The sequence below is a fragment of the Euprymna scolopes genome, chromosome 38 (genome assembly GCF_053919585.1).
Source record: "Euprymna scolopes isolate OS-2025 chromosome 38, ASM5391958v1, whole genome shotgun sequence".
Classification (NCBI taxonomy): Eukaryota; Metazoa; Mollusca; class Cephalopoda; order Sepiida; family Sepiolidae; genus Euprymna; species Euprymna scolopes.
In genome coordinates this window covers 58,116,419-58,131,194 of record NC_136519.1, presented here as the reverse complement: position 1 = coordinate 58,131,194, position 14,776 = coordinate 58,116,419, and the positions used below count along the sequence as shown (strand labels likewise).

Sequence of the window (14,776 nt, the reverse complement as noted above, 5' to 3'; positions counted from 1 at the left end):
CCCTTTGATTACTGTACACACAATAACCCTTATCCCCGAGTGGCCATTGGGCCTTGATAAGTGGCGAACTTCATGCAATATATATATATATATATATATATATATATATATATATATATATATATATATATATATATATAAACGGACGAATCAACAATATATTTTCATTATTTGTTTATTTTATTTGAAAATAATTTTAATTAAAGACGAACAAATATTTTCCATAAATGCCTTACACATGATTTGTTGTTGTGATTGAAATTTTGGTGAATTGTGTAGCCATAAAACTCATTAGAGACAAACAGGTATCATTACAAATTGCAACCAATATAAGAAATACAGTTTTGGTAAAGAGGTCGTACATTCAAACAGCTTGAATAGTCTTTCTCTAAAGATATATCTCTTCTGACGAAGAAAAGTTTTTCAAGCTAGTGGCTTGCGATGAACTGAAAGCGGGGTAGAATCCGAAAAACTGAAAACTCTTTATGTATAGAATCGTATTGGAATGTAAAAACAGACGTTGTAATTTTTTTCCGATGCAAAAACGATTCTCTTTATTTCATTGTTAAGCGTTTTTTAATTTTCATCTGAGGTACTCAAGTGTAATGTTTACATTTGCTAAAATATTTGCACAGTTTCTAAAATAGAATAAAAAATAAATAAAATCTGGGTCGGTATTTCTTCTTTTTTTACAAAACGTTTTTATGACCGTTATTTTATACATTACCGTTATATTTATTGCCGTTATTTTATACATTACCGTTATTGTATACATTACCGGTATTTTATACATTACCGTTATATTTATTGCCGTTATTTTATACATTACCGTAATTTTATACACTACCGTTATTTTTATTGCCGCTATTTTATACATTACCGTTATTTTATACATTACCGTTATTTTATACATTACCGTTATTTTATACATTACCGCTATCTTATACATTACCGTTATTTTATACATTACCGCTATTTTATACATTACTATTATTTTTATTACCGTTATTTTATACATTACTGTTATTTTATACATTACCGTTATTTTTATTGCCGCTATTTTATACATTACCGTTATTTTATATATTACCGTTATTTTATACATTACCGTTATTTTATACATTACCGTTATTCTTATTTATTCTTAGTACAACTAAAAAAAATGTTCTTGCTGACACATGTCCATTTTTGCTTGCTCTAATTTCTCTTCCTTCCTATCGCACGCCGGGCACAGCCGATTAATTCTTGTCTGCGATTTCACACGACCACTTTCTTCGACGCTCACTTTGTTTCTCTCCGACCACACGCTGGCATTTTACACGTCCATTTCCTTTGACGTGGACGTTGTTTCTCTCGAGAACACCTGTTGCATTTTTCCTCCGTTTTTCATTCCTCGTCTTTCGCACACTTCCTAATTTGCATATGCGTGTTTTCCTAATACTGCTGCTGCTGCTAATCTCTTCGAATGCTGGTCATTCTACGCTACTGCTGATACTTTCCTCGCGCTCACGTGTTGCATTAGCTATTCATTGATAAATTACAGTTTAGGATTTTAAAAAGTTCGGAAATTGCAATTTAGCGCAGAATTGGCAATTACATTGGAGTCGGGAATATATTTTGAAATACATCATCTGTGACACACACACGCACACACAAACACAAACACACACACACACAAACACACACACAAACACACATATATATAGTAATAAGAGCAAAATTCGAGAGATAAGAAAAGATTAATAAAATCTTTTCAAACAGAAAGTACAGAAATATAAATATAGAAGTATATATTTATAAAAAAACAACCCTATTTAAAATGCTCACTATCAGTAAAAGAGCCGAAAAAGTCAAGATATTGTAGAATTAAGTTTACAATATTTTAATCAAAACAAGAAATACGAAAAACACGTGAAAGTTTCCTTATTCTATGGAGTTTCAAGGAAAGGCTCTACCACTCGGAAGAAAAACAGTTACCAAAAGGTAAATATAGATTAGTATCTTTTTTTGCTAATCTTTTGAAAACAGTCGATAAAGAAAATTGAACAAAAGTAAAATTTTATAGATTAAATGAAAGAGGATACTCAGCAAAGGCCAATATGTATGGTTGTAAAAATCCAGTGATATCCAAAAGTTTGCAGTAGGTGGGGCGATAAATGAGTCCAACAAGAGTTTCATAAGATATCCTTTGGAATTTCTTTAAAAAATAATCCGGGGTTATAGAAGGGATGGATCCTTTATGTAACGATCATTGTTACATGGCGGATTCATTTATTAATTGTTACATAAAGGAATTAATTTATTGTTACATAAAGGATGTATTATTGTTTAAATAACAGATCCAATTATGCATTATTATATAAAGGATTTATTTAAATGATTGCTACATGTAAGAATTCATTTAACTGTTGTTACATAAAGGATTCGATCATTAACTGTTACATAAGTGATTAATTTATTGATTGTAACATAAAAGAATTCATTCATTGATTTTTACATAACAGATTAATTTATTGATCGTTTCATAAATGATTAATTAATTACTTGGATGAACTTATTAATAGTTTTATAAAGGATTCATTTAGTGATTGTTACATAAAGGATTCAATCGTTGATTGTTACATACCATATATTTATTGCCTGTTACATAAAGGATTCATTTATTGATTTTTACAAAAACGATAAATTTCTTGATTGTTACATAAAAGATTTGCTGATTTTTTGTTACATTAAGGATTCATTTTCTGTTTGGAACAGGGTTCATCTTTTGCTTGTATGATAAGGAATCTTCATTTGCTTGTTTCATAAATAATTCATTTCTTGTAACATAAAGGATCAATTGTTTGCTTGTTGCATAAAACTCATGTATTGCTTCTTACATAGTTGATTAATTTATTGACTGTTACATAAAGCATTCATTTATTTCTTGTTACATAAAGCATTCATTTATTTCCTGTTACATAAAGCGACTTTACTGATTTGTATTCGACTATTTTTTCTCTTCCTGTCTGCATCTTACTTTACATCGGTCAGCTTGATTCATTCACATTAAAATGACTTCATGTCTCATCTTGTTACAATGAGAAACAGATGAATACAGGAGCCGACACTATTTTCCGAACAACCTAATATATAGGGCATTCCTCTGAGCGTATATCATGGAGTGAGAACGGACAACTGACGTAGCGACACGCACATCTGGGACACAGGTATGTAATTCTCATTAAAGCCAAGGGCACTTACATTCTGTTTATATCGGCTTATCTTGTTCTATTAAGGTCAGGTCATAAGGGGTCATCAGTAAGATAACAAACATTTGCTTTACAAAATGTATTTCCAGCAAAGTAAGTGTACAGGGGGGGGGTAAAGTCTGCCAACGAGGGCGTAACTGTTAAAAATATCACCGTATACTCTATTACAAAATAAGAATGTGGCTAGCAGCTCGTCCCGTGTTTTCGTTGGATGCAAGTTTTCTAAGATTTTCTATTATATTTTGTCAGTTTTTTTGTATCAACCGGGATGCATGAGATACACCGATTCAATTCGTACGTCTAATAAAGAAAATGCTATTTCAAACAAGAACAAAGAATATGGCAGATAGACAAATGAATAGAGAGAATATATGTTTTTTATTGTATATTTATATAAATCCACTCGTGGATAACGCTTAAAGCAATTGACAGCGATGAAGGGATTGGAAGCGATGGGCAAAATTGATTAAAGTGGCCATTTGACACGTCTTTGCACGTCAATGGTTTTGAAATGATCATGTTGATCCAAGTCGACTTGGAACAACTCCGCGATATTATGTTCTACAGTTGAGAAGTTCTTAGAAAAAACTTTCTTCTTGAAACTTCTGTTAATTTTAGGTAACAGAAGAAAAATAATAAAATAATCAAACGTAAGCACATAGACTCAAGAGGTAGACACAAAACCGGATTGAGAGACCAACAGCAAAACTTACCAACGGATCAAGCCTATTGTAGAGATTGAAAAATAAACTTTATGTTATCGTTGCTTAGTGTTTTTAAAACATTTCTTTGGAATTTTTCTAATGTAACAATAACATATGATAGCCTGAATGAGCCGAGCGTAATGCGGTTGGCTGCGCTATTTTGCGACCGTGACGTGCTGACCCCCTCCCAAAGAAAAAACGAGAAAAAAAGAAGTCATTGTTTGTACGTTTATTATGTATTTTTCTCGTCTAAAATAACTGAACATGTTTTTTTACTACGTCCTTTTATAATAGTCAACTTCCATCCTTTAGTCAGACTTGCCTTTTTGACTACTACTACTACTACTACTACTACTACTACTACATTTTGGGGACCGTAATTTCGAAATAATTAATAAACCATGCTATAATATAATCTTGAATTTCATATTTTATACAGAACTGGCAGGACCCGTTTATCGGCGTTTCCTGAAAGAATATAAAAGAATGTTTTAACTAAAATATACTATTAGTTGTCTTAAAGGAAATCAGAAAAGAACGCATTGTAAGTTAAAGCAGTTATGCTTGGGACATGTGTAAAACTGTTATGTTGACATATACATCGGAATGTGTAAAACTGTTATGTTGACATATACATCGGAATGTGTAAAATTGTTATGTTGACATATACATCGGAATGTGTAAAACTGTTATGTTGACATATACATCGGAACTGAAAATATTTAAAAGTACCTTTCTGATTTTTTGTTTACCTAAAAACATGCAACACATGATTATTTCAGGCCTTTCAAATGTAAATATGTGAGAGGATATCCATAATTCTTACTGTTTAGATGACTGTGTGTATTTTATATTGTATTTAGATTTTTCACATATAAAATTGAAAGTGTAGTATCTGTTTTGATACTTCAAATAATCTCTTCTGTCTTGAATCATTGAAGGAAAATTTATCTAAAAACGCAGACAATATTTTTAGTTCGAATCAATATGTGGATTTTCTTCACGTTAACAACCGATATGATCTGCAATATACACCATTGTATCTGTTTTTTCATCTGTTAGTGAAAGAGGAATTCTGTGAAAAGCTTAGACAGTGTTGGACTTTTCCCGTCTGTCGGTCATAATTCTTAAAAACGTAATAAATACGTTGCTGAATTTATTTCATTTAGAAATGGCGAATATTGCAATAATAGCAACTAATAAATTCTTAACAAAAAAACGAGTATCATAACAAGAAATATAAACAGAAACCTTTGGATTTTCAGTTGAATGTTCTACTGGCATATTTGTAATTTCTTATAAATAGAACTTAACATACCTAATAAATTAACACAAAATATAAGATTAGATGTTACGCCACAGATTCGTGATTTACCTCGTGTTTTAAGGCATGAATCATGTTTTAAGGCATGAATCATGTTTTAAGGCATGAATCATGTTTTAAGGCATGAATCATAAGCGATAATAAAAAAATAGATCAATAAGTAAAGTGCATCAATACCGTTGAATATTATTGTAGACATTTCAAGCATTTTTTGTTTTGATTACGTTTGAAATATAATTCTTCAACACTTATAAAATCTTTTGTTTATCAAATAACTGGTTCGACGAACGAGAATATATTTGCTAGTTGTAAAATAAATTTTAATTCACCGACAGTATTTAAACTTTCACCTCATTTACATGGAACTAAATCAAAGTAAATATAGCCAACATTTCAAAATATGTTGGGTTAGAAACTGTGTCTCAGAATTATTAATGATCGGCTAATTAGTTTAGAACTAAACATTATTATCACATTATATATATATATAAGGAGAGAGAGAGAGAGAGAGAGCGAGAGCGAGAGAGAGAATAGACAACTTATTCTTAAACAAGCTAAAATGCAAAAAAAAAAAATTTAATAAAAATACTAGTATTTAGACTTAAAAAAATTAAATTAAAACTAGAAAGAAAATAGCATTATTTGTCTTTGTCCTTGCGTGTTTTAAAACAGTTTTTCTGTATAATCTATACTTTCCATTTTACACATTATCGACACATTTTTCTCATATATATATATATATATATATATATATATATATAATATGACTACTTCATTTAATCACATAAATTAATATACGAAAGTATAATGTTATGCGTAAACTAAGTATTTACTTCAACAGTGCTCAATACATAGGCAGAGCTAGGTAGTAAGTTAGAAAAATATATATGGCAATTAAGCTACACAGAATATTCCGCGTTGCATCCACACTAGGATTCGTCAGGCTTATGAAAAGAGTTGTTGTAGTTTCGAGTTTTTATATACACATATTCTATTGAACGTTTAGTTAGCCAATCAGCTTCCTTGTTTCCACCGCTCTCTTCCTAATCATCCAATGGGCAGGCACTTACAGAACAAAGGTCCAGTTGACCTTATGTTGAACCCTTCCTGTGTGTGTGGTTTTTAGCAGGGAGTGTAGATATCTAGTGAGTTGGCCTATTTTAAACCTACATATAGTTAAATGTGTTGTGGGTCTTTTTTTTAGTATTATGTTAGTTTATATATATATATTATATATATATATATATGCATATATATATATACGATAATTTATTTATATGCAGGTGTATTTCATTTGTTTAGTTTCTATTGTTATTGTTAATTTAAAAATCATAGTGAATCACTATCCTAGAGTAAAGTTTATCCTGTGAACACAGTTGTTCGTCATTTCTCTCATAGAGTTTAATAGATGTTAGGGTTCTTTAAAGTATAGGATAGCAAATTTTTCATGAAGGCATAATCTACATAGATCGTCTAGGTCTCTACATGTGTTTGCTTGTCTTACTATTTTCCATTCGACTACTGGCGAACGTCAGCTTTCTTTGAGTCCCAGTATTTGTTTGCTAGTGTTGTTTTCATTCGGTGTTTTTTTAAACGTACGTTTGTGGTTATAATATTGGGTTTTAAAATCTAAGGACGTCATACCTACATAATATTTCTTGTTATTCGGGTTTTCTTTCGCAAATATTGTGGCTTGGTAAACTATGATTTTCGTTAGACATTTATTTTGAAGAGGGCAAAATGCGCGTGATTTACAGTTGCATTTATCTGGTTCATTATTAGTATTTTTTATTTTTATTTCTATTATGGTTGTCGTTGTCCGGAGTTCGTTTATTATTATTATTATTATTATTATTATTATTATTATTATTATTATTATTATTATTATTATCATCATCATTATTATTATTTCTACTAGTTACATATGTGTTCTTTGTGTTATTTTTATTTTTGTCATGATGTCCACTTTTTAATTGTTTTGTTGTTGTTGTTGTTGTTGTTGTTTTCATTGCTGTTATTTAATATTTTATTGTTATGTGCTTTAATTATCATCTCTAAATTTTCGATTTTAGATGATAACGTTAGGTTATTTTTATTGAATATTTTTTGTAAGGAATTGGTTACGGGAAGTGTTTTTCGATGAGATGTAGAAATTTCCTGCCAAGTTTGTTTTTAACATTTGATTGTACGGCGCCGTATACAAGATTATATTTCTATTTTTCATTTTATTTTATTGGTGTTTTGTTGCTTATATTTGATATCAATATTTGTGTATTCATTATTTTTAGGGCTGTTTCATAGATATTGATTGACCTGTTAAATCCATTTCCATTGCTTGAGTTATTGCTGAGTCTACTTACGATCGAGTTAGGAATCTGTTTTATAATTGATTGGCGGGTGATTGGACTTAGGGTTTACGTATATTGGATTAGCATTATCTTTGTAGTAGGATTCATATGTGTTTTCATCTAAATGTTATTTTTATGTTAGCTAGGACGTCTACTTTTAGGTCTACTTTTAACTAAAATTCAAGTGATGATGTAAAAATATGCTCATGAAATCAACATGTTCCTGTTAAGAGCGCAATTGAAATTTGATATTTGACTTTTTTAAACTTAAAGTGAAGCCATTATTTACAGACAATTTTATAAAATCAACAGTAGACTACTGAGAGGAAGTTTTATATGCCTCCCCGCAAGTACTTAATCCGCAATGCAATATATTGTGGACTAAGTCACTGTGTGGAGTTAATTGAAGAATCTTTCCGGTACACTGCAGGGAGGGGGCCTAATTAGAGCAGGGAATGAAATAATTTGATTAAAAAATGGGCGGTTTCACGGATTCCGAGGACAATAAAAGTATGGGGAGGTGGGACATTTGCTGATCCTTATTTAATCCTGGACAACGTCGGGTCTCCCTGCTAATATATATATATATATATATATATATATATATATATATATATATATAGGTGTGTGTGTGTATTTATACACATCAAAATGTTCATTCTTATCAATATGTATGTGTGTACATGATTATGCATACATATTTTCCCTTTTTATCTTCCTTCTTTTCACCTTGCTTCCCTACTCACATCCCTTCCCCGTTGTGTCTATCCTGACCCATTCACTACCACCCTCCTCGCACATGTATACCTTTCTCTTTTCTTGTATTCTTCATTACACGCATTGCTACTTCCAGCCTTTACTCCGTCGTGGAAACTTTGTTTCTACTCTCGTGCAGTAACGGGGGCTAGATCCGTCATTGGTCCTGTGTGTCTTGATACATTTGTTGATAATGAATCTAAAATCTGCAATAAAATAACGACGCACAACTAAATAAACTCCCCCGAACACACGGCAATAGTCAGTAAACAAAACTACACAATGTGAATTTTCTGACGTGCACGTTTATATTTACTACTCCGACCAGAACAAAAACAAAGCTCCAAAACATCGTCACGTTCTTATTCGCATTTAACCTTTCATTCGGAATTACTTCCTTCTCGTTCTCCTTTCCACCTCCTCCTCCAAAAGCATCCTTTAAAATCTCTTTAATTTTCGCACGTTGAAATTCACCCAACTTATAAAATTATAAGTTGCAAACATAAAAGTGTTCATTTCAACGTCCAACCCCATTTACAAGATTTGGTTTTAGTTTAAAAAACACTCCTCTCAAATTTCGCAAGAATCAGCTTCGTGGCATATTTCGATAACCAACCCCGGATCTGCTAAATCGCATCGCCTAAAAACCGAAGCTGCCGACCTTAAATGTTTTTTGTCTGTTGAAAATCACGCGAGATTTGGTTAAAAATAATCCTCGAAAAACACGGCCATCTCACCCAAACACTCGAACGACATTGACGAGATCATAGGCAAAACAAATATTTTTCTCGTTTTTCTTTGTTTTTTTTTGTTTTGTTTTTTTTTTTTTGTTTTTTACTATTGTTTTTATTTAATCCCCCACCCCTACACGCAAAATGGGCTTTCATGTGACATAAAATCATAGACTTTTGCCCTTTTTTATTTGTTTATTGCTTGATTCAACCCGAAAAGTTTAATTCATTCATACGGATTCATACAAGCAAGAAACCTTAATTTAAAAGACGTGATGGACTCAAACCATGTGAAGCTGAAAATCTATCCGGTAATGTAAAAATAACTTTTATGAACATTTTATTTCCTCGTTCCTCTATGACCTATAAAGTTCCAGACTATATAATGTATTTTTTTCATTGGGTTCAGACTTTGTGTAATAGCTAAAACTCGGTTGGAATACACAAATCGAAAAAATGTTTCAAAGCTTTCATTATAAAGTAAGCAGTGCTATTATAATTGTCCGTCTGTGTGTCTATGTGTGTACATTTACCTATCGAACTACTCTGTCAATTTTCACTCTACATACTCGAGATTTGACAAAAGGGGTAATGTAGATTTGTTTTCGGACAGAAATCTAGCTGTCAAGGGGTCAGAGTTCAACAATTTGAACTTAAAAAGTCTACTAAACTCCTCTGCCAATTTTGGGTGTGAACACTTGAAATTTTAGATGTAGGTTACTTGGCATAGATCAAACTTTTTAATTTGATTTGAGCCCAAACAATAATTGGTAAGGGGTCAAAATTGGGATCAAACTTAACAAAACTATTTGACCTCTGCGGGCTCTACCAAATTACTCAGCTAATTTTTGGTCTAAACATTTGAAATTTTACAAAAAGTTTATTCAGAGATCGGCCAAGCTATTTAATCGGTTTTTGGCCGAAGAGTTGGCTGTCAAGGGGTCAAAGTTCAAAAGATTTTACCTTTACGGTCTCTAGCAAACTATTCGGCCAATTTTGGGTCTAAAGGTTTGAAATTTTACATAACGGGTATTCAGACATGCAGCAAGCTTTTTAATCGGTTTTGGGTGAGAATTTGGCTGCAAAGAAGTCAAAGTTAAAAGACATGTCCTTTGCAGACTCTACTAAACTTCTCCGCCAATTTTGCGTCTAAACACTTGAAATTTTAGATGTAGGTTACCTGGACACGAGTCAAGCTTTTTTATATATGTATATACATATGCACATGAATTTATTGAGCAGTACATGAGGCCCGAGCAAAGCCGCACTTAAATGCTAGTGTATATATATATATATATATATATATATATATATATATATATATATATATATATATATATATATATATATATCAATGACACAAAATGGAGTGAAATCCCAAATGAAAAAAAAAATAATCACTTTTTTCAAAGATTCCCAGATCTGAATATGTTTGTCTTTCTTCTTAATTTGATTTTATTCAGTTTGCCTTTTACTGCACACATTATATTTTAGCTGAATAGTTCTTCCGGAGATGAAACTAGAGCACATTTATGCAGCTTAATTGCAAAATATATTTTGCATCACAGGTATTAACACAGTACAAACATCAAGATGTGTGAACATAGTTTTTACATTATCTAATATGACTTATTTATTTCAAAAATATACATAAATTTATCCGCTGAGGGTTTGACCTCTCTAGTCATCCTAGATGTAGCAGAAAGGTGGTTTAGTTTTTAATTCTCGTAAAATTCATCGTCCGAATCGATAAATTGTACCAGGTTTTAATTAAGGCTAGATAATCGAAAAGAGGGGATGACTTTCGAAAATAGCGGCGAAAAAAGCAACCCCTCCCTGTAGAAAAGTGCCCAGTTGAGGGTGAAGAAATTAATGTTTTTAGCCAATTTTTCGGTATTTTTCGTCTTAAAGGTTGAGCATAAAAACGCTACTGATGAAAATCCATCGCCCCTGTCGAAAGTTTTAAGCAGACATGCATACATACATACATACATAAATTTATATATTTGTAGCTCAAATTTTCGACCCAAACCGATTGTAAAATTTCAAATGTTTAGACCAGAAATTGTCTGAGTAAATGGTAGAGACCGCAGAAGTCAAATTTTGTTTTAAACTTTGACCCCTATTATGACCCCTTTACATTTATTGTTTTGGGCTCAAATCAAGTTATTAAGTTAGATCCATGTCCAAGGAACCTATATCTAAAATTTCAAGTGTTGAGACGCTAAATTGTCGGAGGAGTTTGGTAGAGTTCTCAAAGGTCAAATCGCTGAACTTTGACCACTTAACAGCCAATCCCGAAGATTTTCCCAAATCTCAGTACATAGATGCATTTACCTTTTTTATTTTCTCATTCACCTTTTTTCATGCTTTCTCTTTTTTTTTCTTTCTCTTTGTTTCTTTCTCCTTTTTTCTATTCATGTCTTTTATTTCATTGTCTTTATTTTATCTTACGTTCCTTTTTCTTATATCCACCCCTTACTTCTTTCTTATATTCTTCATCTCTACTTCGTCCCTTTTCTTGTCTATTTCATCTTTTTCTTTTTCTCTTTATTTTTTGTGGTCATTTACTGATTCCATTCATTTGCTCAAATTTCTCAATATCTTTTTCTACTTTCTATAAATTCCTATGGTTTTTATCTCTTTTTTTTTGTCGCCTTTTTCTTTTTCGTCCGTTTCCATATTTCTATTTCTTTGTTTATTGTTTCTACATTCTTATTTTTATAACGGCGTCTTAATTAACCTACACTAAAACCAATAATATATAAAGCAGTGTTAGTAAGTACAACGTGTATTGAAATCAAGAGATTGTATAATTCTTTTTAATGAATAGAAAATTACCGTTGAATTAAACTTGCCGTACGGTTGTAATTCTTGGAATTTCACTTTCATGCTGCCAAGTTATCCCAAAATAATATTTATCAAACTTAAAATTGTTATAACACTCCATAAAAAACGAAAATTCCTAATTAAGACAATAAAATATAAAGAATAAAAAAATATAAATACTAAGGTCATTTCAAAAGTAACGCCTCCTATTTTTTTAAACTTAAAATGTTGAAGATCAACGAAGACATGAGTTGTACCATTAAAACGAGCGGCCATTTTGCTCCATAATTTAGATTTCTACATAGTTACCAGCATTCTCAACTTTTGCCAGCGATGAACTATGGCTGCGCATGAGCGTCCGGAGCTCGTTTTATCATATAAGGGCCATTCCAAAAGTAAAGCCTCCTATATTTTAACTTAAAGAAATGAAGAGCTATGAAGACAGGAGTGGTACCATAAAAATTAACGATCTCTTGTACTCCAGAATTTATTTTGTACATTGTTCCCACAATTCTACATGCATTTTTGTCAAAGACGCATCTATATTTCATGCGTACATCTTTGACAGAGGTTTTTTTTTTTTTTTAGTCTCAGGCCGTCAATATCGCCATCAGCGATATGAAACTTTCAGGCCATGAATGCATAAGCTTTGTCATCATAATAATTTGCAATCCTCTCTGATCCATTCGGGCGGAAGAAAATACGGTATATTATTTAATTATTGTATTCTTTTGAGATGAGTAATGTGTATATTTTATTTATTTAGTTGACCAAAACGTGGTGAGACGACAACAACTATGGAAGGCAGTATTTACTGAAGATACAGTGTAAATTTCAGCATTCCTATATTTCGTCGCGGTTAATAATCTGACGAAGGCCAGAGGAATAGTTGGCCGAAACGTCGTCAAACAACAACTATAAAAGATGAAGGTAATAGTCCGCAAATAAAAAAAGTAAAATAAATAGGAATCATTACTCCTTGTAAAAAAGTTCAAATCAGATTTGTGTATACAATTTTCTTCCTGTTTATACACATATTATTAACCACACGATTTGGGTTTCTGATTGCCTGCGTTATAATATTGGCTTTCTTACTGCACGTGGAGTTATGTACGTATTTCTTTTTATGATGTATTGGGCGTAGACTATTGTCTAACGAGATCGACGACTTTTCTATTATGTTTCAAGTTGTACGCTGACTTATTGATGTAAATTATAAGTTATTCCCCTAGAAATGTAAAATTATATTTTTGCTTTTCTTTTCAAAACTTAATTTTAGTGCTATTATAATATATGTGTACTTAATAAGTAATTCGATATTAACTTTCACATGGCCACTTAAAATTGATTTTGATAGTCAATTCTAATGCGATTTTCTTATACTGATGTATATTTAAAGATATAAATTCGATTAAATAGTATTACTTCAATTAGTGTGTTTGTGTATAGTAAGGAATAAGCAATTTTTATTACTTACTACCTTACTCACTAAGAACTGTGGAATAAATGCTTTTAGTATTTACTTCCACAGCTCTTATAGAATAAATATTATATATCCTGAGAATATTGAATAATAATAAAAATAAAAGTAAAAAAAAATTATTATAATATAAATAATAATGTAAAAGTAATAACACACACAAATATATATATATGTGTGTGTGTGTGTGTGTGTCTGTGTGTGTCTGTGTGTGTGTGTGTGAAGATCAAATATTATCTAAGAGATCGCCAGCGCGTATGATCTATATTAAATCAAACTCTGAACTGCATATATTCTGAACTTGGATTGTTTCAAAATAACAAAGAGAAATCCAGGTCGACTGGAACGAATGCATAGGTAGGCAGACAAATTCTGGTGTATTATCAGAAGTTTTAGTTCTCCAAGATATTAGAATACATTCTGTTCTATCATGGTATCTGTACTGGAGTGAGGATATATGGATGCATGCCTGACAAAGACGGCAGCAAGTCCCTTTGTATGCATCTTTTATTTGATCGAACTAGCAAAGCCGTCTAGGAATCGTCATGTTTTCTTTTTATTAACTTGACGATATCATGTGATGGTGTTGAAAAGAGAAAAAACAAAGACTTTTAAACATGATATTTATTTAGCCATTTCCATTTATTCGACCATTGCGACATTACCGTAGATCGACACTGGTTTCGATCCTTGTCCATCAATTGATTGCCTGTTCTAATCTAGCATCCGTGACGGTGCACTGAGAGGAAGCTTCATATGCCTCCTCGCAGTTACCTACTTAAGAATACATTGAAGTTAAAACACTATAGAAATCCTCCCATTGATTCTATAAAATTATTTGTATATTACATAGAAAAATAAAATATAAAAAATAAAAATATAAAGTAAAAAATATAATAAATTTATAATTTTAAATATTGCAGCATTAAGACATATCTTGTCGTTTTCTTTGACAGTTTAAACAACTAGCCTTTTACGTTTCTAAGTTTAATCTTAACCATTTTACTTTTTATGCTCAAATTTTTCTATGTAATCTATGGCTTTTCTAGCCTTTACTTCGTAATAATATTTTCTTTTTTGTGTTCAAAATCATTGTATATTACTGCCAGGAATTGTTACCTACACAGATGATTGCATAAGCATGAAGAATTAGTGCATATAGATCTTAATAATTATTATAAAAATATATATGTACAGTAGCGTCCAAAACTAAGGGACAATATTTTAAAACCTAATATTTGTTAGAAATAACAACTGTGAAAAGCTGAAATTTTGACAACTGGTAGTCGTTATCATCCATAATAACATACTAAAATTTGAATCATTTGCAAAGGATAAAAAAGAATTATAACA

General features: G+C 31.2%; 1 protein-coding gene across 11 annotated transcripts in view; it reads left to right on the top strand.

The window, feature by feature from the left end:
* Positions 1-14,776, top strand: part of LOC145263161 (solute carrier family 28 member 3-like) — a 688,175-nt gene that overhangs the window by 536,032 nt on the left and 137,367 nt on the right. The window contains exons 1-2 of one of the 11 annotated variants that reach the window (XM_080120177.1): positions 3,039-3,209; positions 12,710-12,873. The exons of 9 other annotated variants lie outside the window; for them this stretch is intronic. In XM_080120177.1, the coding sequence (XP_079976303.1) occupies positions 12,868-12,873 (6 nt within the window). In that variant the 5' untranslated portion in view covers positions 3,039-3,209; positions 12,710-12,867. Of the gene's footprint in view, positions 1-1,838; positions 1,984-3,038; positions 3,210-12,709; positions 12,874-14,776 lie in introns of those variants that run through there. One more of the 11 variants, XM_080120178.1, reaches the window with a different exon arrangement.